This window comes from Vanellus vanellus (genome assembly GCF_965231255.1).
Source record: "Vanellus vanellus genome assembly, chromosome: 5".
Lineage (NCBI taxonomy): Eukaryota > Metazoa > Chordata > Aves > Charadriiformes > Charadriidae > Vanellus > Vanellus vanellus.
Genome location: NC_138910.1, coordinates 81,379,103 through 81,404,143, shown reverse-complemented (window position 1 = coordinate 81,404,143; position 25,041 = coordinate 81,379,103). Strand labels below are relative to the sequence as shown.

At 40.7% G+C, this 25,041-nt stretch overlaps 1 protein-coding gene across 2 annotated transcripts; it reads right to left on the bottom strand.

The window, feature by feature from the left end:
- Positions 1 to 355: 355 nt before the first annotated feature.
- SRSF11 (serine and arginine rich splicing factor 11) lies at positions 356 to 25,041 on the bottom strand. Of its 2 annotated transcripts, none has more exons than XM_082483404.1 (12): positions 24,892 to 25,041; positions 19,138 to 19,271; positions 15,026 to 15,135; positions 9,563 to 9,655; positions 8,003 to 8,052; positions 6,275 to 6,402; positions 5,191 to 5,272; positions 3,901 to 4,032; positions 3,257 to 3,346; positions 2,535 to 2,630; positions 1,792 to 1,930; positions 356 to 1,686 (listed from the first exon to the last, which is right to left on the bottom strand). In XM_082483404.1, exons 1-12 carry the CDS (start codon positions 25,017 to 25,019, stop codon positions 1,492 to 1,494), a joined length of 1,377 nt encoding a protein of 458 aa, XP_082339530.1. In that variant the 5' UTR covers positions 25,020 to 25,041; the 3' UTR covers positions 356 to 1,491. The 2 variants fall into 2 exon arrangements, with proteins under 2 accessions (XP_082339530.1, XP_082339529.1); XM_082483403.1 differs by having other exon boundaries at positions 356 to 1,689; positions 24,892 to 25,040.

The window sequence follows — 25,041 nt, the reverse complement described above, 5'->3', positions numbered from 1 at the left end:
CCTGAGGAGATGGTCATATTTTAATGGAAATACAAAAAACTTTTACAAATACATGTTTCTTTTTTTAAAAGTACTTGACCCATAATACCTCTAGATTCCCCTTTGAACCCATTGTCCCTTCATTCCCCAAAAAGTAAAATAATTCTCTCTGTAGTGTAGCGTACCTCCCCAGAGCCAAGGCGGCAGACCGGACAGCTTTGTCACTGCGCTTCCAGCTTTGGAAGCACTGGAGTAGTTAACGGTCGTCTTAAAATAGGCAGATGAAGAAAAACATACGCTCCAAACGAATGAGGTAAAGTTTCGTACATTCAGTGGTGTAAATAAATACCAGAAGAGTTTTGTAGGAACATGAGTATAAGTTTAAGGGTTTTATTATCAAAGTTTTGTAAAACAATTTCAGAAACTGTACATCAACATGGCACAGACTGTAGCCTACTTTTGTCTTTTTACCTGCACAAAAGTAAAAGCTCTTGAACTTCCGTAACTAAGAAAACAGCTTGCCTAACTACTTTGCATATAACATGGAATCACTGTGTGCATAAGGTTACTACTGCAGTGACAGTAAACACAAATTTATTAGTTTATACAACTTGAGATCAAGTAAAAAGTACATTATCAAGTAGACTTGCTTTTAAAAGCATACGAAGGTCAATTTTAAAATGCACTACCTTTTTGCACTGCCTTTAGCTCATTAACAAATAAAACGACCTGGATTATGAAAACTGCACAAATCAACCTTTAATCACTGGGCACGGATCACGTAGAGATTTTTCACTTCCCGAGGCTCGAGGAGAAAAGAACCATTACAACTGCCTGAGATGGGTTTGAACTGACGGATTAAAAATAGCCCTCAAAAAGGTTAGTGCATTTTAACTTTGTCAAAGCCAAACAAAACCGGAAAAAAACAAAATGAAACAAATCAATCCCAGCCACATGGCTTAAAAAAAAAACAAACAAAAAACCAGAAAACTATCTATATCAGAATGCTTATTTTCAGATGTACTGTCATTTTTTTTTTTTTGTGTAGTCACACTTAAGACCCTTAAGTAGATCCACCGTACGTTGTAGGACTGTAGAACATGGAGGATGTTTCTGCCACAATCAACATGCAGCCAGTGCATTCCCTATACTGCTCTATTACTGCAGGGAATCAAATTCTAGAAACACTATCGTAAGTGAGCTGATTTACTAAAGGAGATCATACAACAAACAGTCCATGCCTGCTGTAGATGCATGCAGCTTTTTACTTTTGCTTGAAGCATCACCAAGTTAGTAAAAATCGCTTGGCCACGCAGTCCCTTTCGGCCGTAACAAGAATGGTTACCTCTCTAGAAAGCTTTTTGACGCGAGTTAGTATCAGGAGATCGACAAACCATGGATAGCTCGGAGCCGTATACATCTAGATTTAGGATTAACAAGTACAGCGTAAAAGAATCACACAGGAATGACACTGATGCACGTCTGCAGCCGCGGTCACTGCAAGGGCAAAATTCAGTCACTCATGTCCATGTCCTCTTCGTGATGATCATCCCCATTCACTTTGGATTCCCTGGTTGGATCCCCGCTTCCTTTATCCCCGGCAGACTCCTTCGCTTTAGGGGAGGAAGAATCAGCCATTTTCTTTTCTTCCTTTTTCTCCTTCTCGCTGTCATATCCTTGCTCTTCTTCGTCATAATCCCTTGTGACCTGCTTTGCCGAGATAAAAAAAAAGGTAAAACTTGCTTTCAAAGCCCCCGTTTAAGGTTAATACTACAGCACGGGCCATGAAGTTAAACAGGTTTTTAAACATACTTTCACGTCTTTATCACTCTCGGATTTTCGTTCTCGATCCTTTTCTTTGTCTTTGCTTTTTTTTTTCTTGCTTGTTGACCGCTCCCTCTCATCTCTACTTCTCTCCTTGTCTTTATCCTTCTTTTTTTCCTTTTTATGTCTACAAAGACAAAGTATGCAGAAGAATGAAAACCACAATCACACCATTCTGTAACTAGCACAGACCACGTCCAGACTGTTACCCAGAGCTCATTCCAAATCCAAAGGGAGAATTAGCTGTGCGAAGCTAAGATACTCCATTCGCTTTCAGAAAATAACAAACATCCCCATTTCTTAGCTCTGGATCAAGCACAACCACCCCAAAGGGAAGTGTAAGAAACACCATGGGAAGAACAGTAACACTACAGCGTTTCATGAAGGAGCACCCATTTCATGAAGGAGTTCCCCATTGGGGACGAGAGGATCACAAAATGCCCAGGCCCACCCAAAAGGCAGTTGACTCCTGTTGTAGAGAGCTGGGAACTCTGGGTCTCTCCTCCTCCTCACCCTTGGGCACCACCGGAGCAGCTCTATGCTTGACACAGATTAACTGATGCCAAAAGCAGTCACAGGCAGAGATCCCCCCTCTCTCTCACGAAGTCAACCTACGGGCCGAACACACACCATCCTCACAAGAACCCCGCTGTGATCTTTGCTAGAGTTCACACCTTGGGGAAATTTCACCCAGACACCTGTTCTTTTTTCCAGCCAAGAGCCTTACTGACCTTCTTGGAGATGGGGACCGGGACATTTTCCTTTTAGGAGACCTGGGTTTTTTAGGTGACCGCGATCCGCTCCTGCTTCTTCTGCGTCGTCTTTCTCTACAGGAAAGAGAGATCAAAGTTGGTTGGTTTGTTTTTTAAAGCTACAAATACATCTTTGGCTCCAAAACCAGCACCACTTGAAAGGTAATAAATATGTATAACTGAAAATGGACATGTACTCTCCACGGTACGGCAAAGCCCCCGTGGCTGCTGATCAGCAGAGTAAGTTGTTTCCTGTTCTACCTCCACCTTGATGAACAAATCGCTAGCTTGGACTGTACTAGGGATGCTGACTCTGTGTACATACAAATAAACCAGTTTGTTCTTGTTGATATTGCAAGTTAATTTTGGAATATTTTTAAAAAAGAATGGCACGCATTTTGCATGTATTTATTCCATAAATCAGGAAAGAGTTTAACAGTGACTGCAAAGCATCATACTCGCTTTGATATGGAGCAAGTAGAAACTATTCTAAGCCCACTCAATGCTTCCAGAAAATTACCGTATTGGGGAGAAAAATAAAGCATGCTGTAGACACTGGCAGAGAGAGTATACATGCATTTGTGCGTACACCCAATACGCAACTGAATCATCATCCTATTACATACAAGAACATTCTTCCTATTAAAGTGGATAAAGCACGCTGGAAATGGAGACCAAGGAAAACGTTCATGTTACCGTACCTGCTTGTGCTTCTCGATCGTCTAGTTGTGCTGTAGCTTTTGGGGGGAGTTTTAGAACGTTTCTTTTCTTTCTCTTCCTTCTTTTTATCCCTTTTAGTAAAACACAGATGTTAAGTTTAAGTCATTTTCAGACCAGTCAACTAGCGTTCGCTACTTTTGCTGTGCAGGAAAATGAATGAAGACATGATAACTACATTGGACGGCACATGCCGTTCAGTACTTCTGGGGACAGTCACATTGTATTAACGGAAACAAAGATTACAATTATCTACAGCAAAATAAAAGAACAGCTCTTTTATAGCTTCTGTGTACAAACAGCACAAAATCTGCCAGTGTAGGTGCTCACATTTCCTGCTTTCCCAAGACAGCTATTGAGTGATTCAGCTAATGCCCGCTGGGTCTGTGGACTCTTCGGATAAGCACATTACTTGTTTTTATGTAAGTAACTGTGCACATGTACAGGGCAAGCGTAATACAGTTCTAGAAGACATTACAAGAGACCATGACTTTAAAAAGGGTCACTAGCTCATTTTGCCCTAGGTTTTTTGTTTGTTTTTTTTTTCTTTTTTTTTAATTTTATTTTGATTAAGCACCAAATGTAATTTAATTTCTAGCAAATAGCATAGATTTACTGAAGCAATTACCTGGTTTTGGATGTGCTCCGGGACCTTCTGCTTCTCTCTCTGGAATGAGATCTTCTTCGCCTTGGACTTTTAGATCGCCTCCTGCTTCTTGATTTTGAATGGGACCGTCTCCTTGATCTGCTTCTTGACCGTCTACCAGTAACACATTGTACATGGGAGTTAAATATATGAAATTTTGATATACTGTTCAGAATCCATCTGCTCAGTACTAATAGTACTGTAATGCACATTGACACAGAAAACAGGAAAAAAAGAGTACAGAAAACAGAGTATAGAAAATAGCAAAGGAGTCACATTGAGTCCACCAAGGAAATGGAAAAAGGGAGTGTACAAAAGCTAGGTGTGAAAGAACAATGATGCTTCCATCAGCTCTCACTACTCTCATTGTAAGAAAATACCAGTTCTATTTTAGAGGAAAACTGGTAAGTCATGAAACATGAAGAAATTTCAGAACACTAAACAGAAATTCAAGCCAATGACTGAATATGCCAATACCAAGGAAGTACAAATGGGAAGGCCGCAGGTAAAAGGGCTTTGCACACACCACTGGTGTGCACTCCCTCATTGGCATTCACAAGCCAACAGCGTAAGAGAGCCCCTATGTCCTTCTGTTTGGGTAGGACAACTTTCAGCTCTCCAGTCAAGATACCTGAGCAGACTTGATCTCCAAGTAAATCAAAACCTAGGAAACGCTGGAAAAACTTTTGTCCCAGATACCTCCACTAAGCTGAATTTGCTGCACATACTAGAAACCAAAAGCCCAACAGGTAAAAATTTATGTACATAAATAACAATGCTCAGGGAAGCCTCCTAGTACTTGGTTTTAAGACAAATTATAATCACAAAACGAGCCCACTGGAAAGAGACTGAAGAAAGAACAGAAATTTAAGGAACTATTTTAAAACCGGCAGCCTGCAATGGCTTAGGTGTTCACAGTAGTGAGGGCTGCCTAAAACCAAGGCTCTGTGCTAAGGGGTTTCTTATCTGATACAAGAAACAATTTATTGTTAAATAAAATCCACACACCGCTAGGACTAGGTGTCTCAAAGTTCTTTCCGCAGTAGTTTAAGGTATTCTTTGCTATCATCTCTCCCCCACCCTTTCTACGAAAGCAGAGGTAGGCCTCCATCTCACGCTACGCTCCAGCCAAATCACGGCTTGGCTTTCCTCAGACCATTAGCATTCTTCCATCTGTCAGCCTCCACGAGTGAAGTGTCACTCCCAAGAAGTATTTTTGAAGGAATTGCTTCAGCTATGCGGGTTTCTTTTTAAAGTAAATAAGCTAACTACCTGTGTCTAGATGAAGAAGGTGTCCTCCTCCTCCTTGAGCGTGACCTTGACCTTGAATGCCTTCGTTTTTCATCTTTTTTGTCTGGAGTTAAAAAGGAAAAGATAGTAAAAACCCCAATGCTATTTTAGTATTCAAGAAGATTTTATAAAGGAAAAGAAGGTGAGATTCACTTGATAGATATAAGATAAAGAAAACCTACGGAATATTTGGACGTTTGAAATTAAGGCTTCTCTGTCCTTTTCCTCAAAAGATGACACAAAGAATGAACACGTGACAAAGACATGTATGTGGCAGAAAACCAACATAAAGTTCTGTGCAAAACTGAAGAAATCAAAATTCAAAAAACGCTTAATTTAAGTCAGTTAAAAGATAATAGCTGCAAGGAAATGCAAAGTCTTGTTAAAATCTCAGAATCTCTGCTATTTTGTGAAGGACTAAAGAATCTCTCAAACCAACTGTCTTGAATTTCCCACAAAAAGCCTCAAAGAAAACAAATCACCACATTTTTCTGGTATAATAAAAGAAGAGGTGCTCTACTCCTTCCTTAAAATCATCAGGAGGCTGTAAAACTATATTTTCAGTGCTCCAAGTTACTGCTGCTCAGATTTGGCGGATCTGATATTTGTGTATGAACCGCTACATCTTGCTCTAAAGTAAAATCTACCAAAATAAGCTATCAAAAAAATAAAGGCTTATTTAAACACTTCCACAGATGAGGAATTACAAGGAAATCATCCCCAAGAACAAACATCACTAGGATGTCAAGTGGTTAAGCCACTTGCTGTTTCCGATGAAATCTCAGAGATGGCAGTATGAGGTTCCACCAGGGGAAGCTCCAGCATTTTGCAATCTTCAAATCAAGTGAGTTTTGGGAAAAACAACAGATGAGTAATTCCCTGCACCATTCTGCAGGACACATGCAGCATTCATGCTGTAGGACAATTAAAAACTGCCAACTATAAATTAAGTCACTATAGAACACAAAAGCATTAAGCCCATATTTTGCAGATCATTAACTTTTATCACATACTATGTCAAAACTCTATCTTGAATTGAATGAGGTATTCCATGATTTAAAATTACCTGGCTCTATAGCAGCAGAAATTAGTGACTGTGCTTCTCGTACTCTTTTCATAGCTTCTTCTATTTCTTTACTGGAGGTATCTGATTTCAGACTTGGTGAAACAAGACCTGCAGCTACATGGTTCAGCCTGGTAAATAAAAATAGAATTTTAGAAATTCAGTGTTGATGAACCCAAGAAATACAGACCTCCGTTGTCAGTTTGCAGCCTATTCAAAGTGACCGATCTGAGTGAATCGGAACCTGCCTGCGTTTTGTCATCATTCAGATCACAGAGCAGTAAGCCTAAGATGTGATATATCTGTGCTGAACACGGTGTCACAGGATACTAGCGCATACAGCTCTCAGAATTCCAGTAAACTGTCAATAGCAGGAAAGTGTGCGTTGTCTCGCACAGATATGTTTCTAATGACGCTTTTCAGAACATTTTTGTACAACATAATTTCAATTCTCATCACCTGAAAGAGCAACTCCACAGAAAACAGTATATTACACAGCAGAAAGCCAGCTTCCATTTTGATTAGCCGTACTGAGAAGCCTACAAGCAGTGATGAAATTTGAAGTTCAGAAGATGTGTTCTACAAGGTGGCTTTGAAGCCAACCAGGTATACCCGACATACCCAAGTGATATTTACCTATTCCATTATCTTGGGTTATTCTGTTCAATCAGTTATGCATTCCCTGCCTACAGAAGTGTCAATTTAAAACAGAGAATAATATGCCGGAACAGTATCAGAACTGAGGATAGATCACATACATAGCTTTATCCCCTGTAGAGAGCAGATGGCTCTGACAATTTGAGAACACTGGAACAGCCAGACAGTGTTAGAAATCTATTTAGCTAATACAGCAGCAGGGCAAGCACACGTTGATACGCTTTGCCGAAGCTGAGAGCTGAATTCTCTCCAAAGCTTCCTGCAATTTGCAAGGGCTTTCCAAGGCAGATGTGGCTTCTTTGCCACATCTTTGTGTGCTTTTCATCTACTAATTTGTCTAACAGCCTTTTTTCTATGGCATATGCTTTCCTCATCCTATTGCACTGTTATCGACAGCTTAATGGCACACTAATATAGTAAGTACTACAATCCTTCCCAACTTCCTGTCCCCATGCCACACTATTTTGAACAAAATTGTCCTTTTTCTGAATACTGAAATAAAAATTAGCAAATACTTGTGCTTACTGCCATTTGCTCCCTTTTTCTACCAAGTAATAAGACATGCTGTCTTTTGTTATCTTCTGACAGCTGTAACATACATAGACTCTTCTATTGTTGTCTTTTACAACAGTTGCTGGTCTCGGCTCATTCTCAGCCATGGAATCACAGAAGGGTTTGGGTTGGAAGGGACCTTTAAAAGCCATCTAGTCCAACCCCCTGCCATGAGCACTGCCCTTTCACTTCAGCCTTGCAGGGTGGAAGGCGCTAGCTCCACCTTTACACTGCGGACACAGAAGTGACAAAAATGGCATACAAAAAAACAAATTTGTCTCTAGTAAAATCAAATCCCAGAGATTAATTGGTGTTAATCTGTAGATGCAAGGCTGAATAATCTTCATTTCTTCCCCCTCTTCTCTCTACCACAGTATAAAAGAGTATGCACAAGATCCCCAAGACACTAGTTTTTTGACCTTAATTAGATCCAGCAGGACAAAGATTGGATACTGAATCACAACAGATATTCCCAAGATCAAGTACAGTGCAATATCAGTATTTGTGAACACTGATGCTTACTTTGGATCCACTGTGCTCATAAGTTTTAGTAGTTGATCTGCTGCAAGAGACTGTGAGGAAAAAAAAAAAAAAAAAAGTTAAAACCATGTTGGAAGATGTGTATGCTTAAGAAGATTATCCTCCTTGAACGTACCCTCAGCAGTGGCTATAGCAAAAAGTCTCTACAGATGAAAAAAAAAAAAAACAAAACAAAAGACACCCCAAACAAATTACACACGAAAAGGCATATTTGTTCTCTTTTAAAACTTGTGGATGGTGGTGAGGGTGCGAACATCGTATTTCAGTGGTGCTTAGTTACCTTCTTTTCCACAGCAGCCAAACAGAGGCCCTTTCCTGGACAGAATCAAAGCACTTTAAAATAAAAATACACTTCCGGTATTTACAGATTATTTTTCTGTTACTTCAAGAGAATAGAAACCTCATTAGAAAACTAAGTTGCCTTGTCCATGGGAAGTCCTCAATGTCAATTTATAAACAATATGCAAAAGCTTCTTTACTCTAAAAATTCCACTAAAAAACGTATTTTACAGCTCTTAGGAAAATCCAGATACTCTTACAATTGGTCACTTCCTGTACCAGTGGTGTATTAACAACAAAATGTTTAGTTCCCTCTAATTTTCTTTATAAAGAAGCAGCCATGTGCTGAACCCAAACAGTCTGTTACCATCAGTTGGCTTAATGGACACAGGAAACAATCCTTCAACATACCAAATTTATATATTTCTAATATGCATTTAGAATGCTTTTTTAAAACTTGTTATTTCTTTATCACCTTTATTTGCTTGTTACTACCCATGGCATGCACAAAGAGAATGCTAAATAATGGATTTCTTGGCAATGTATTATATTATTACTACTTCTTGTACCCGTAAAACATGTTCTCTGTACAGTATTTGGTTCTTGTATCTTAAATATTAACTCAATATTATACTCACTGTTACTTAGTACTTAAAGACTTTTTTATTCAGTTTTAAAAGAATACAGTCTAATAAAGTCTTGTCAGTATTTTCTACATCTACAAAATTAAAAAGTCAAACTTTTTTTTACTGTAAGTACAAGACAGGTTCATAGCTTGAACATGTATTTGAAATATTTCATTACTAGTCCCAAATTATTTTTAGGTCCTTCCAGCATTTAATTTGATACTCTTGAAGACATTATTTATTCCAAACAGGTGCTCAGAAAAAAAAAAAAAAAAAAAATCACTGGATTTTTCAGACAGTGGCTCTTAAACTGATATAAATGAAAATTACTTTTAAAACAGAAAGAGGGTAGCAAAAGAAAAGTGTTCATATATAAACCTGTTATGCCAAGAAACAAAGACTGCATTCTATAATAATTATAGGAAGTTTAAAGCACCAGCACCCTGTGCAGGCTACATTGAGCCAAACCTTTAATAAAGGGTAATGTTTTGCAACACTTCTTCAAATCTAAGTATAGTATTTCCAGATCTTCAGCTTGTTATTTAATATACTGGTGAACACTAAGAGCATCACCCATGCTAGTGAAACTACCTATGAGCTAGGGACAACAGAGAAAATTTTAGAATGTGCAACATACCTGAGAGTTTAAGTTTGCTCCAGGAAGCCCAAGAGCAGCTAGGGCAGGATCAAGAGCAGGAGCTCCTAAAGCAGCTAAAGGAACAGCACCAATCTGTAACAAAGACAGCAATTAGACAAAGCCATATTCAACTCATAAAAAGCTGTTAGATCAAGATTCCCAAGCATTAGATATGTGGAAACTTCAACTGGGTTTTACTTAGGCTTCTAGCTACACGAAACATTACACTAAAGTCCGTGAGAGTGTTTCAGTTTTCCTTATTCAGGTATTTCAAAGCTTAATATATGAAAGATTTTTTTTTCCTATAAATATTCTAAAATGAAATTCTGTTTTCTCTGCATCCCAATTGGGGTGCAAGGAGGATTAAAGAATTAAAGATTAAAGAAGTAAAGCACTCCACTACATTCAAGAAATAGTTCAAAATTAAATTATTTTCCAGTGTTAAAATGAAAATTCATTATAAGTTTCTGAGCCAACCACCACATATCTAAATCAATTTAGGATTTAAATTAACATGTTTTATGTTAAAAGACAATATAATATTACGACACCTCTGCAGATTTCTCAGATTTGGTTAAAACCAGCAAATGGGTTGAAAAATCACCATAAGAGTAAGTATGATGATGGCATACGTTTTAATTCCTTAAATTAACCAAGAAACCTCATAAAAGAAACTAATTTTTTCATCATTTGAAGCGAGATGATCAAAACATACACTGAAACAAAACACACATTGTGCTAAAATCCACATGATCTTATGCGAATCGAACGCTGTGCTGTTGCTACGAGGTGTTGCTCTCCCTTCCTTCCTTATCACTGCCTCCTGACTGCTCTGGCATCCGTTTGTCTCATTCGTCAGCCAATTCAACCCACTGAGCCGTCAGAGAACTTATTTTTGTGCTGTCTGCAACAATAGTTCACAGAAGGACGTGATGAGCGCCAGAGCCAGCATAAAAGCAGCAGCAGGAGCATGTCGGCAAGAGCAAGGAACCTTCCACTTTTTGACAATGAGTTTTTCAGTTAGCTGATCTCTTCAAACTGTGCAGGCTTCTCCCTGCAGCCTCAAAAGAAAAAGCCACATTCCCACACACTGATTTGTGAACATAAACTACAGCTCTAATTCGTTTTTAGCGAGTTGGATGCCCAACTCCCAGTAACAGTCACAAGGAGCTGCATAACAAGCTTTCAAGAGGTGTTTGGAAAGAATGACCATCCATCACAATTTTCCATAAAGTGGATGTGTTAAATAAATTCTACCATTAAGTGGACTGGGAGTAGGCTGGGATTCAGTGACAGAACTAACATTAAGATGGCTCAACAACCATTTTCAGGAATTTATATACATACAGTTTTTGGTGAAAGAAATCTTTAAGACGGTATTTGTTTCTTCCATCCCTTTCCTCGAGTTTCAAAGTTAAACTTCAGACTTTTCCTTCTACATACAGTTAAAGAGAAACTTCTGAAGAACTCAATGGCATGTGTATCTTTCATGTAACCAGAATCATACTGGAAGCTACACGAAGAACAGCTAAGCACAAGCTAAAGTAGATTTGAGAACTGCGGAATTAATGAAGCTTTATTGTTAATAATTTGCCTCTTGTACTTTGATTCTCTGTTTTCTAATAAGATATGTGCTTTGACTGAAACTTTTTCCACAACATTGAGGAACGGGAAGTTATAAGTGGTCAACACAGATTTAGAATCATAGAATGGTTTAGGTTGGAAAGGACCTAGAAGATCATCAAGTTCCAACCCCCTGCCATAGGCAGGGACACCTCTCACCAGCCCAGGTTGCCCATGGCCACATCCAGCCTGGCCTTGAGCACCTCCAGGGATGGGGCCTCAACAGCCTCTCTGGGCAACCTGTCCCAGTGCCGCACCACCCGCACAGGGAAAAACTTCTTCCTAATGTTCAATCTGAACCTGCCCTCTTCCAGTTTAAAGCCATTCCCCCTCATCCTATCGCTACGTGCCCCAGTAAAAAGCCCTTCCCCAGCTCTCCTGTAGGCCCCCTTTAGGGACTGGAAGGCCACAATAAGATCTCCCCGGAGCCTTCTCTTCTCCAGGCTGAACAGCCCCAACAGCAAGTTTGCTGATGACACTAAGCTAGGAGGAGTGGCTGACACGCCAGAGGGCTGTGCTGCCATCCAGAGAGACTTGGACAGGCTGGAGATTTGGGCAGGGAATAACTTAATGAAATACAACAAGGGAAAGTGTAGGGTCCTACATCTGGGCAGAAACAACCCCAGGTTCCAGTATAGGATGGGGAGCTACCTGTTAGAGAGCAGTGTAGAGGAAAGGGACCTGGGGGTCCTGGTGGACAGCAGGATGACCATGAGCCAGCACTGTGCCCTTGTGGCCAAGAAGGCCAATGGCATCCTGGGCTGTATTAGAAGGGGGGTGGTTAGCAGATCGAGAGAGGTCCTCCTTCCCCTCTACTCTGCCCTGGTGAGACCGCATCTGGAATATTGTGTCCAGTTCTGGGCCCCTCAGTTCAAGAAGGACAGAGAGCTGCTGGAGAGAGTCCAGCGTAGGGCAACTAAGATGATTAAGGGAGTGGAGCATCTCCCTTATGAGGAAAGACTGAGGGAGCTGGGTCTCTTTAGTTTGGAGAAGAGGAGACTGAGGGGTGATCTTATTAGCGTTTATAAATATTTAAAGGGGGAATGTCATGAGGATGGAGCCAGGCTCTTCTCAGTGGCGACCAGTGATAGGACAAGGGGTAATGGATTCAAGCTGGAACACAAGAGGTTCCACTTAAATTTGAGAAGAAACTTCTTCTCAGTGAGGGTGACAGAGCACTGGAACAGGCTGCCCAGGGAGGTTGTGGAGTCTCCTTCTCTGGAGACATTCAAAACTCGCCTGGACACCTTCCTGTGCAACCTCGTCTAGGTGTTCCTGCTCCGACAGGGGGATTGGACTAGATGATCTTTTGAGGTCCCTTCCAATCCCTACCATACTGTGATACTGTGATACTGTGAACTCTCTCAGCCTCTCCTCATAGGATCATCCTCGTGGCTCTCCTCTGGACACACTCCAGCAGGTCCATGTCCTTCTTAAGTTGGGGACTCCAGAGCTGGAGGCAGTACTCCAGGTGGGGTCTCACGAGAGTGCAGTAGAGGGGCAGAATCACCTCCCTTGACCTGCTGGCCACACTTCTTTTGATGCAGCCCAGGATACAGTTGGCCTTCTGGGCTGCAATCACACACTGCTGGCTCATGCTGAACTTCTCATCAATCAGCACACCCAGGTCCTTCTCCTCAGAGCTGCTCTCCATCCATTCCCTGCCAAGCCTGGATTTGTGCTTGGGATTGCCCCGACCCAGATGTAAGACCTTGCACTTGGCCTTGTTGAGCTGCATGAGGTTGGCTTGGGCCCACCTCTCCAGCCTGTCCAGGTCCCTCTGGATGGCATCCCTCCCCTCCAGCGTGTCTACCTCGCCAAACAGCTTGCTATCATCAGCAAACCTGCTGAGGGTGCACTCGACCCCACTGTCCATGTCGCCGACAAAGATGTTGAACAGTACAGGCCCCAGTACCGACCCCTGAGGAACACCACTTGTCACTGCTCTCCACTTGGACATTGAGCCATCGATCGCAACTCTTTGAGTGTGACTGTCCAGCCAGTTCTTTATCCACAGAGTGGTCCATTTGTTGAATCCATGTCTCTTCAATTTAGAGACCAGGATATCGTGTCGGACAGTGTCAATCGCTTTGCACAAATCCAAGTAGATGACATCAGCTGCCAAGGGTAAATCATGCTTGACCGATCTGATAGACTTCTATGATGTTATAACTGGTTGGCTGGATGAGGGGAGAGCCATAGATGTCATCTACCTTGATTTCAGCAAGGCTTTTGACACTGTCTCCCATAACATCCTCATTAGGAAGCTGAGGAAGTGTAGGCTAGATGAGGTGCCAGCGAGGTGGATTGAGAGCTGGCTGTGGGACAGAACTCAGAGGGTTGTCATCAGCAGCACAGAATCTAGTTGGAGGCCTGTAACCAGCGGTGTCCCCCAGGGGTCAATACTCAGTCCAATTTTGTTCAATATATTCATTAATGACCTGGATGAGGGCACAGAGTGTATCAGCAAGTTCGCTGGTGATACTAAACTCGGAGGGGTGGCTGACACCCCAGAGGGCCACGCTGCCATCCAGCATGACCTGGACAGGCTGGAGAGCTGGGCAGAGAAGAACCTAATGAGGTTCAACAAAAGCAAATGCAAGGTCCTGCACCTGGGGAGGAAGAATGCTGGGCACCAGTATAGGTTGGGGCGGACCTGCTGGGAAGTAGTTCTGTGGAGCAGAATCTGGGGGTCCTAGTAGATAGTAAATTATCCATGGCCCAGCAATGTGCCCTTGTCGCCAAAAAGGCCAATGGAAACCTGGGCTGCATAGGGAAGAGTGTGGCCAGTAGGTCAAGGGAGGTCATTCTCCCCCTCTACTCTGCACTGGTGAGGCCACAACTGGAATACTGTGTCCAGTTCTGGGCTCCCCAGTTCAAGAGAGACAGGGAACTGCTGGAGCGAGTCCAGCGTAGGGCAACTAAGACGATTGAGGGATTGGAGCATCTCCCTTATGAGGAAAGGCTGAGAGCGCTGGGACTCTTTAGCCTGGAGAAGAGAAGGCTGAGGGGAGACCTTATTATGGCGTACAAGTATCTAAAGGGTGGGCTGAAAGAGGATGGAGCCAGGCTCTTTTCAGTGGTTCCCAGTGACAGGACGAGGGGCAATGGGCACAAGCTGGAACATAGGAAGTTCCATTCAAATACACGGAAACACTTCTTTACGGTTCGGGTGGCAGAGCACTGGCACAGGCTGCCCAGGGAGGGGGGGGGGGAAGTCCCCTTCTCTGGAGATTTTCAAGACCCGCCTGGATGCAGTCCTGAGTGATGTGCTCCGGGCAATCCTGCTTTGGCAGGGGAGTGGGGCTGGATGGTCTCTAGAGGTCCCTTCCAACTCTGAAGATTCCACGATTCCATATTATTCTAACTGTTCACCAGCCACACAAATTCTTGTGTGTTTAGATAATGAACAAATACAGGCTACATTTTTTTTCCCCCTCAGTTGGAGCATTAATGGAAGGTATCTCCACAGCACATTATTTCCTTGAACCTCACAAATTTAAAATTGATGAGATTTCTACTGCTTGTCAAATCCGTCCGTAAGTGTACAATGGATAAAAGAGTGATGAGAGAGAGAGATATAAACGCAGGGCCCCTGAGATACCAGAAGCGTCATATTAGGGCAATAAAAGTACCCCGTCTAGGAACTTAGCACCATTCTGCCACAATTCATATCAGACAGCTGTAACAATCCACTAAGATGTATAAACTAAAACATTCTAGGAATAGCATTAGCACATCAGTCTATTTGTCCTGAAAGAAACAACAGAAAGTAAGTTAGAATGTTAACAGAACACATCTAATCATTTCCCTTGACATCAGGCTAACTGGGAAACCTACCTGAGAAAGTGGGTTGGGAGTAGGCAGGAGTCCGCCTCCAGGCAGCAGACCTGCCACGGCATTAGCTGGTGCCAAGAGAGACAAAGCCTTAGTCTCATCAGGAATAACTCCTGCAGAGAAATAGCCTTGCATTAGAACGCATTCCATTTCAAAGGCAGAAAATACACAAATACACCCAGAAAATGTCTCCCTGATACACCACCTGAGTTTGTTGAAAGTACTTATGTTGGCTAAAATACAAAGCTTGATGTCTATTAATATTTATCATTAATTATTTGTCAGAATGAAACTTCAATGTGTGAAAATTTGACTGTTCCTTTTTCTCTACAAATGGTTAAGTTTCTAGAGCAAAAAAATAGCACAATACACACTACTTTTTTGTTAACACTGCCAAGATTTCATCACCTGTACTCGATTTTTAAGTCATGAACCAAACGTAAGCAAGCACAGTCGGTTCTCCAGGGGTGTGCTCTCAACTTTCAAAAGCTGTTTTATGAACAACGACTCGTGTCGGCTGCTTCACTATAAAGCACACAGAAAAATCAAGATACACAAGACAAAAAAAGTTTGATTTAGGGGTTAATAATATGGTACAGTTCACTATGTTTTCTTTTACACCTACCATATAAATTTTGTAAAACTTAAGAGAAGGTATGGAAATATTTTTTGTTGAATCAAGCGTAGGGCTTTTGCTGACTTGTCAAATGAGAATGAAAGTCTCTGCAGATCTTCAAATACACGCTGTGTATGTGTGTCTGTGGGTGGATAGGTGCATACATACAGTATATTGTGGCACATTCCTTACCTGTGCAGTAAAATGCATTTGTTCCAATATGTGCCATGCTTATTGTACCAAGAATGCTGCTACATACTGCCATTTCAGAAGAAACTTCTGGCCCAAAATCTTGCAGCCAACTAAGACAAGCGTCTTATTTTACTGCCTGCTCTGGACATATAATTTTAAGGGTCCTACTATGAAACAAGTAATTATGTAGGTATTTTTATTCTATCCAACAGCAAAAGCCCTATACAGATGGATTAATTTGTTAATGTGCCCAAGCCCCCAAAATGAGAGTTCAATAAAACAATTTACTATATATTTGCAAATACCAGTAGTGTTTCTGTAATACATATTAAGAAACTGCATCTCATCATAAAACATACAATATGTACAGGGCACTTAAGAGAAACTGGATAAGCTGCAGAAGAAAACTGTTGGGTGGTATTTTCAGCAGGGCCTGGTATATAGTTCAGGCTGAACCAGGGAAAAGAACTGTAAAACACAACAACAAAAAAGAAAAACCACTGTTAAATAAAGGTAATGGTTCCTTCCACCTATACTGAGAAGTGCCGATAATATAAACAAATGTATAATACACAGCACTGTAATCTTGCTTGTGTCATTGAGCTGTCATCAATTTAGATACCAAAAGTTATGGAGGGAGAGGGGGGAAAAAGGTCATTTAGATAAAGGGCATTAATGCATAAATATATTAACATACCTACAGAGAGATTATGGGGTAATTTTGCATGCAAAATTATGTCTCAGAGGATATTTATAAATTATAGCTAAACATTTCAAATTAGTGCAACTACAACATTTCTGGCATCTAAATACAAATCCTCAGACTTATCTTGAGACACCTCATAGAAGATCTGCATCCATTAAAAAAAAATCATGCATCTGATCCTCTAATTGTTTGTTTGGTTTTTCTTGGCTTTTTTTAAGTATTTAGAAATAAATAAACTACAATTTTAAAAAAGCAATGAGGCCCCTCACCAGTTAATTTTCATGCTTCAAGAGTTTTTTTACTGCTGCTTTGTTAGAACCATGAAATACTGCATGAATGTGTAGAAATGAAAGAAAAAGAAACAGACAAAAGAAACAAACATTAACCAAAGAACCTAAATATCCCCCCCCAGCCACCTTTAATCTTAGACTTCCTTCCAAATCTAGGAATATCACAGTGAAAATTACAAATACTAAACCTTACCGTAGACTTTGTGTATAGTTCTATAACACAAAGCAACAGCCAACACCAAAATGTCTGTGTATGCTAAAACTGGAGTGCGCTTGTGATATAGGGGATAATTATTGCACTAAACAGATAATAAACATTTACTTTAGTGACAGGCAATATTAATACAGAATTAGCACAATAGAAAATAAAAGATAAAAGGGCCCAGTTCAGCACAGTAGTTAAGCATACGCCTGGCTTTAAGCACATGAGCAATTTCACTAGGGTTTTAAGAGTCTTGCTGTATTGTGCTTAAACAGCTTGTCAAATTGGGACCCTGGCACTATGCAATTGCATGGAAAATTATACTCCAATACAGGAACAAAAGCATATGATTACTAAACCAGGGGGCATAACGTTATTGGCTGAACATATCTCTTGCGATACGCCACATCATTATGCCAAAAACACCAACATTCTGAACCGCTAGGACACCACAAGAAACAGCCCATGAGGAACTCCTTGATTTAAACAGGCCCATGAAAATATTCTACTTTATTAATTTTATTTTCTTTACACAATCTGAACCATAACTACTGGGCAGATTTCTCTATGTGCCAGATTTATCCACCATCAAGCACAATGCACAGAGTCAGACTGACAAAGAAAAAAATATTTTTATCCTTATTGGAAAAGTTAAACCCTAACGATCTTCACCATGGGCCTTGGAGAATATTTCAGTGCTAACTCAGATGGACTGTTGCTATATTATGCTTTAATACAAAGACAAGGACAAGATGCCTTTCAACTACGCTATTATACCTAAACTAGCGAAAGCAGAAGCAGTAACTCAACAGCAATTTCAGAATGTGTTCTGTATTCTCAAAAAGCAGCCTGTCTCAATCAAGGGTCATGCTGCAGATTCCTACATTCCAGAAATTAAGTTTGCATACCTTTTAAGTTTAAGGAACACAAAGATAAGACAGCTCCCCAGGCCTCAAAAGACAGCCTACAGTATTACAATGCCTTGATTATAGGTCTGAACCCAGGCCATGTACCAAATTTCTTACTGTCGTTTGACTTAATCTGCAGAGATTTTATTTATTTCAAGCAATCTGGGAAATTCCATTATTTCAGAAGTAAATCAAGAAACAGTACAATGGAAATCAATTACTTCTAAAACAAGTCTAGAAGAGTTTAATAAGACTTCTGTAAGAAGAGGTGTCTTCTCAGCACTTTGTTTTTAAGGTAAGTTCCAAAAACCCTGCTCATTGCCTTTCAAATTACTGTAACACCCTAAAAGGTAAAAATAAAAAGAAGAAGAGAAAATGTAGTTAACAAGTGGTTACACCAGGAAAACACTTGGGGACTTGAGTGCTTGCTGGCCTTTAGTTAATGTCTAGAATCCCCTGTAGCTGCAGAGGACCCACTGTTTTTCAGTCATCTGGAAGGGCTTTGCATTTGCCTTCTCCACTACAAAAATCACACACACAAATAACAAAGAGAAGAGTTTATTATTTAGTGAAATTCTATAAAATATATCAAGGATGAACAAGAAAACTTGGAATAAAAAACTAGTACCAGTGCCCATTTGGCACCTCTTGGAAGATCTCACTTTCAAATTAAACCATAATTATTCAAACCCTTGGTATATTGGACCTCACAATGGGAGTGAGTGCCTTTTCAGGGAAGCTCCCAACTAAATACAGTGGCAGCGTATCTCAAAGAAATGTTAATCTGCTCTCCCATACACTCTCAGAGAGGGAGAAACCATTCACATGAAGAGATTTACGGCTATGTGAAAGTGGCAAACAATTATTCAGGCAAGATTTCCTTAAAATGTTGACCTGTTTGCATAAGTCAGTTCAGGAAAATGTCTCATTGAGACCGATAAAGAGCAAAATTTGCAAATAATTCTGCCTAAAATGTTAATATTCTAAAGTTAAAGACACACAAAACCAGTAAGAGGTAAACTTTCCACTTTCATTCACTAGATTAAAAAAATTATTTAATCCACGGGCCAATGGCAATATACCAAGGGTTTCAAAATGTTAATATATGTTTGACATTTCACTAATCCTCATTTTTGTGAACTATACTGGAATAAAATGCCATCATATGGTGGCTTCATAGGCCATTAAACAATTCACAAACCTTCTGCATATGGTACGACTATCAACGCTCTGTCAACGAATACAGTGTTTGTCAGATGCTGGGCCACAACTGCCGAGTCAGGATCATGGAACTTTACAAAACAGACACGCGATGAAACAGGCAAAGGAGAATCACTGAAAAAGAAAGAAATAAATTACTTAGATGGAAGCAAGCCTGACAGTATGAAACTTGTAACTTCTATCGTCTCCCTGCTTTCACCAAAGCAAGAAGTCATAGGGGGCTACAGGGTACTTCGTGCAAGAACACGATTTCAGGTTTTATATCAAACACCATTTTGTATGACCACAGATAGGAAATTGCACTCAATGAAGCCAATTCACTATAAAATTGCAGAAATAATTTTATTGCCTCATTTGTAACTGGACATTAATTCTATTATGCACAATATATCAATGACCAGTCACCTAAATGCAAATTAAGTTTTTATGATCCCCAAAAACCAGAGGCAGAATCAACCCAGTAAAGGTCCAGAATGGGTTTCAAAAGTCCATATATGCTGAAAATGGTGCAGATTTTGCTTTAATTGGATGTATAAACGAAAAGATAGCAAGAAAAATTGTTATGCAGACACATTTCTGCAGCAGATGAGTTAAAAACTGCCTCCAGAAGGCACAGGGCAGATACTGAATAGTAGTAGCAAGTTCCTCAACAAGGCCGGGGTACACGTACTGTTCAGTTCTGCCTTCAAGCACCAGAGGTACAACTTAGCCTAAAGACATAGCTCCGAAAAATACTCACTAACTCTTCATGACAAAGATCCACCTTTACTAACTAGATCCCCAGAAACAATTTTAAGACTAGCTCTTCAAAATGCATCCCACTGCCAAAACAATTGGGTTGATCTGGTTTGATCAAGTCTTTAAGCACTGAAAGCACAGAGAGAGTTGTCAGGATTCTGAAGAAAGGAGGATGATTTCGACAGCAACAAGACAGACATCCAAGATCTATTTTTGTTAGTGCAAATGCCAAAAACTATCTAACCTTCACCACTGCTGAGCACAGGCTCAGCCCAACATCCAAGTTACGCAAACCCAAGAACTGCCCTAAACATCTATCAGATTGCACATTAATACACTTTAAACTTAACTTGATGTTAAAAACTAGATTGGCACCAGTATGCTGCAGCTTTTAAATTATTAAAATTAGAAACATACACTGCATCCAACATCTTGCAGATTTAATAAACTGGAAAGTAACGTTGTAGCACTAAATGGCACAGACATAGAAAAATTGAAACTATTAGCTCTTTTGCATCTAGGAATACACAGTATCTTGCCAAAATGATGCCTTTTCTTAAGCCATTTGCATAAAAACATAAAAAGAAGCATTAGCAGAGAGCGTTTAACAAAATCACAGTAGTAAAATTTTAAAGAAAAGTAAATCAAGGAGTTATGGCGTACCTGAATGGTATACTAATCTAAGTTCTAAAAAAATAAACAGTCTATTACATAAATGCAGTATAATACTTTCAAACATTCTTAACATGTCTGTGATAACATGGGAGCACAAAACAGTGTAGATACTGTTTATATACATAAGTACCACTATATACTAAACTGTACAGCTAGCTGAATCTACAAAAACAACTGAAAATACATAAGATTATACTTATGCAGCCTGACAATGAATATAAATCAGTGTACTTCATTTTTAAAAATTTATTTCCAGTCGCTCTAAAATCCAAGCTGTGGCTTAGAAAAATTCATCAAGAACAGAATGTTCTCAACAGTTACCAAAAAAAGGCCGTAATTATTCTAATTCACCAGAGATCGAAAAATTTAGTAATTCTCTCAAACATCATGCCGATGAATGCTGAGACACATGACGTATTACCGTGGTTGGTGTCTGAACAATGTACCCATTCGAAGTACAGCAGATAAACAGGGAAATCCAACCTTCGTATCATAACCTCTAACTACTTCCTCCAACAAAGTTCCCTCGTATTGCAACCAGCATCATAAATACTACTTAAAAAAATCAGATTTAATATTTCTGCCACTTACATAAACATTAGTACTGCCATTTTTACTGATGTAAAATCAGGCTAGAATCAGGCTGCAGTGAGCAGATTGTCCATGCAAGAGATGTTCTTCAACATTACCACGTTCAGCAGGTGGGAAGAAACAGAGTTAAAACACAAACAAACATCACCCATCCCCCCACCCCCAAAAAAGAACCAACCCATGTGCTTCACTTGGAAACAGAAGTTGTTATCCTTTCCTCAGCTACCAGTGGCAATTGCAAGTAAAGCTGGCATTCTGATAACAATCCTTGTAGAACTTTCAGCAGCAGCTATTAGACAAGGCAAGAGATCTTGCCAATTACTATGCCATCCAACATACAAAATTATTATTAACTATGCTCCTAATTTTATCAAGCTTTAACTCTGTAGCCTGTATTTTCCACCAGATGTGCTTTTTTCCTGGTAAGATTCTCTGTCTATAAAATTTGACTGAATCATTCACATCTAAAGAGCAGGTCCAGAGACCACGTTGGTTTCTCTATCAAACACCAGTGGCATAAAACCTTTTATGTCCAAGTTTTAGAGCAGAAACTTAAGTTTTGATGGAAAGGCAGTTTTCACACGCTAAACAGAATATGCTGATATCAGCTCATATATATACACGTGTGTGTGCGTCTATACACCCCCCCCCTTTTTTTAAAAATAAAATAAAAAAAAAAGACACCACTCAGAAATCCATTCCCTCCACTTTTCAGTTTTGCCTACCATGGAGAATGAAGCCATGTGCATCAACATAAAGACAAGTGCCAGGCAACGGAGCTGAGGAAAAGCAGAAGGAGAAGGGAAGAAAGGGTTTGGGCAGGAAAAATGGAAGAAGTCATAGAGCTGATTGTGGATTAAAAGCCGAGGTATACATAAAATGTGTAATAGCTGATTAAGTAAACTGGGATAAGATGGATGAGGGGAGAGAAAGAGAAACAGAAATGTAGAGAAGCTCAGGAAGTTATATATGATCTGGAAGCTCAGGAGAGTAAGGAACTTCTACAGGGGACAGCAGAATCAGAGAGACCGACAGAAATATCAAATAAAGAGGAAGAGCAATGGAAATGGGGCTGGTTACTCAGAAATAATATATGCAAGAAAAAATCCCAGCACAATGTGGGACATAAGGAGATTGAGATTATGGAGAGAATTTACAATTATAATTTATATCCTGTACCCCCCCAAAAATGGATGAACACCATGGGCAGGGAAAAGTCAGGACCTGAAGTTTAAAAGAGAATGAACAGAAAAGGCTTTAGAAGAAACAGATAAAAGAACCTGCCACTATTGGAAAATACACCACTTTTTGGTGTGAAATGAAATCAGAGACTCCAAAGCACCCTGAGAACAGATCCCTGAGCACCCCAGCAGCGGCCCGCAGTGGGTCTAGAGGTGCTGGAGCCCTTGGCATCTCTGTATGGACAGGAACACGAGGAAATGACAGAAAACCTCCTTAAAATAGCACAGTTAAAAATTAATCCAGTCCAAAAAAGTGCCTGGTCTAGTATCAACTGCATAACCTTTATGTGCAGTTTTCAAAAATGCTATTTTTTCCACCAAGATATACATCCTAGATATACGATAATGTTCACTTCAACAGCTACTCAATATTTTCGACATCTTCTGCGCAAGGCCTATCTAGTTACACCGTATTTCCCGTTCTGTATTAATTTCTTCAGTGGCTTTTCTATAGTTATAACTTTTTCATAAATACTGAGAAATCTTCACAATATCCCTACAAGATGAAGGAGTACTATCCCTCTCTTTCATTTAGGGCTTTGAAATACAAAAGAAATTTAGGCCAAATGTTTTAAGTAATTTTTTGGTCATCCAATCTGAGATATCTGGCACCTGGGTTAGTGGAGTTATTTGCATTTTGTTGCTGTTTCTCCCTTGGCGCATAGCCTTCACTGACACAAGCAATTCAGTATTTTTCTATACCAAGAAAATGACCCAGCTGAGGTAACAAGAACACCAGTGCCAGAATGAAGGAGGCAGAAGTCAGCAGTGAAAAGACCCCGGCCTTTTTGCAGAAACAAACTTATGCCAGGATACAAAACCAGTAAGTTTGCCCTGAAGACTGGTATCTACTAGCATCAAACGTTATGGACACATGGCTACAACGCAGATCTCCCTGAAGCCACCTCTTCTCTTCCTACAATTCAGCTCTACAACATATCCACCACACACTTCTCTCCAGCACACAACCCCAAGACAGATCCAGTGCTTGTACAAGTAGGGTCCTGCGGGGCCAGTATTTCACTTTGCATTTGTGCGAAGGAGCCAAATTAAGACTATATATAGGCAGTCTGGGCTACGGTAAAAGGAGAGTTGCTGCACTGGGCTTTGGATTTGGGGATATTTTTTTTTTTCACTCTGAAACCACAAAAGTAATCTTTTAACGGATTAGTTAATATGTATCTAAAACTAGGTAGTTACAGAAACAGAATTTATCTATAGTAACCTTCCTTAAAAACTGGACAAAATATTAAAATACAGAGCAGCACATCAAATAACTGCAGCTGTTTAAAGGTGATTTACTTTGCTGGCTGCCAAGCATTAATGGTTCTGCCATTTAAGAATAGTTATCCGAGCTATTAACAATGCAACGCTCATGTCTGGAACCATCCCTCAATTTCAGTTACATATACATTCCATTTCCAACATGAAATTGCCAAAATCCAACCCAAACTAAGAAAGCACAAGAACACCAGAAATACGGTTTCTGAATTTGCATACAAAACCAGCTAGCAGAATGGGTGAATTTTCCCAGTTTTGCGCTAGCAAGGATTGAATACTCAATGATGAAAAAAAAAAAAAAAAGAATGCTTTGAGATAGCTTTTCTTTTTCCTAAAATAAAAAAGAAAATCCAAATCGTCTTGGGTATTAAAAATAATTGATTGTGTTCTTGTTTGATTTTTCTCCAATCAAACAACTGGCATTTTGTTCATCATGGCAGAAAAAAACCTTTTTACTTACACAATACACATGCAAAAGATCAACATATAATGCCATTAGGTTCTGTAAAACAAATCAAACTGACATGGCAAAAATCAATGTTATGCCCTAACTAATGTAATAAATGTGTATTATATTAGTGATTACCTGCCCACTTTGCACAGAATTCTTTGCAAGGAACGCATATTTATATCAAATGTTTTAGTTTTACAGCCAAGCGTCTGTAAACTGCCCACAGTCCTGGAGGCTAATCAGAGAGCAGAGGTTAGCTAGACAGCCCTGGAACAAACAGCTCTTAGAGAGAAAGGTGCGTTTGAAAGGAAGAATCCCGCGTAATCCTGCATAACTGCATGCCGTAAACTACCATCTTTTCCCCACATACGTGCATAACGTAATTACGTGAGTAATTACTACTGTAATAGGCACATGACCTCTTACAGCAATTCAATCTGAGCAGAAAAAAGGCCGCAGAGGCGTGCGAAAGCAGCTGGCTCCGCCTCGACCCACGGATACCCCCCCCCGCGAGCACACCCACACGACGCTGCCCGATGAGGCCCGGCGGGGATCCCGCCGCCTCGCCATGGGCCAAGCTCCTCAGCGCCCAGCCGGGGGCGGGGGCAGCCCACGGCCTACCAGCCCCGCCGCGGCGGGAGCCCGCCGCCGCCGCCGCCATGGAGGCGGGAGGGGCCGCTGGCTGCGGCGAAGGAGGGGAGGGGAAGGGAAGGCGGAGGCCGGGCGGAGGAAGGGAGGGGAGCGGGCGGCCACTTACTCGGGGGGAAAAAGGCGCAGCTCCTCAATCTTTCCGAGGAAGCCGAAGAGCGTCCGCATCTGCTCGGAGCTGGCGCTGGGGGAGACGTTGGTGACCTGGATCACGTCGGTGCCGCTGCTGGAAGCCATTGCGCTGCCGCCCGCTCCGCTG

Coding starts and splice junctions, on each gene's coding strand:
- SRSF11 (XM_082483403.1), bottom strand. CDS start 25,019: ATGGCTTCCAGCAGCGGCACCGACGTGATCCAGGTCACCAACGTCTCC. Junction 6,403..8,002: donor ATGAGCACAGTGGATCCAAA/GTAAGCATCAGT, acceptor TTTATTTACCAG/GCTGAACCATGTAGCTGCAG. Junction 1,690..1,791: donor AGAGTGATAAAGACGTGAAA/GTATGTTTAAAA, acceptor ATCTCGGCAAAG/CAGGTCACAAGGGATTATGA.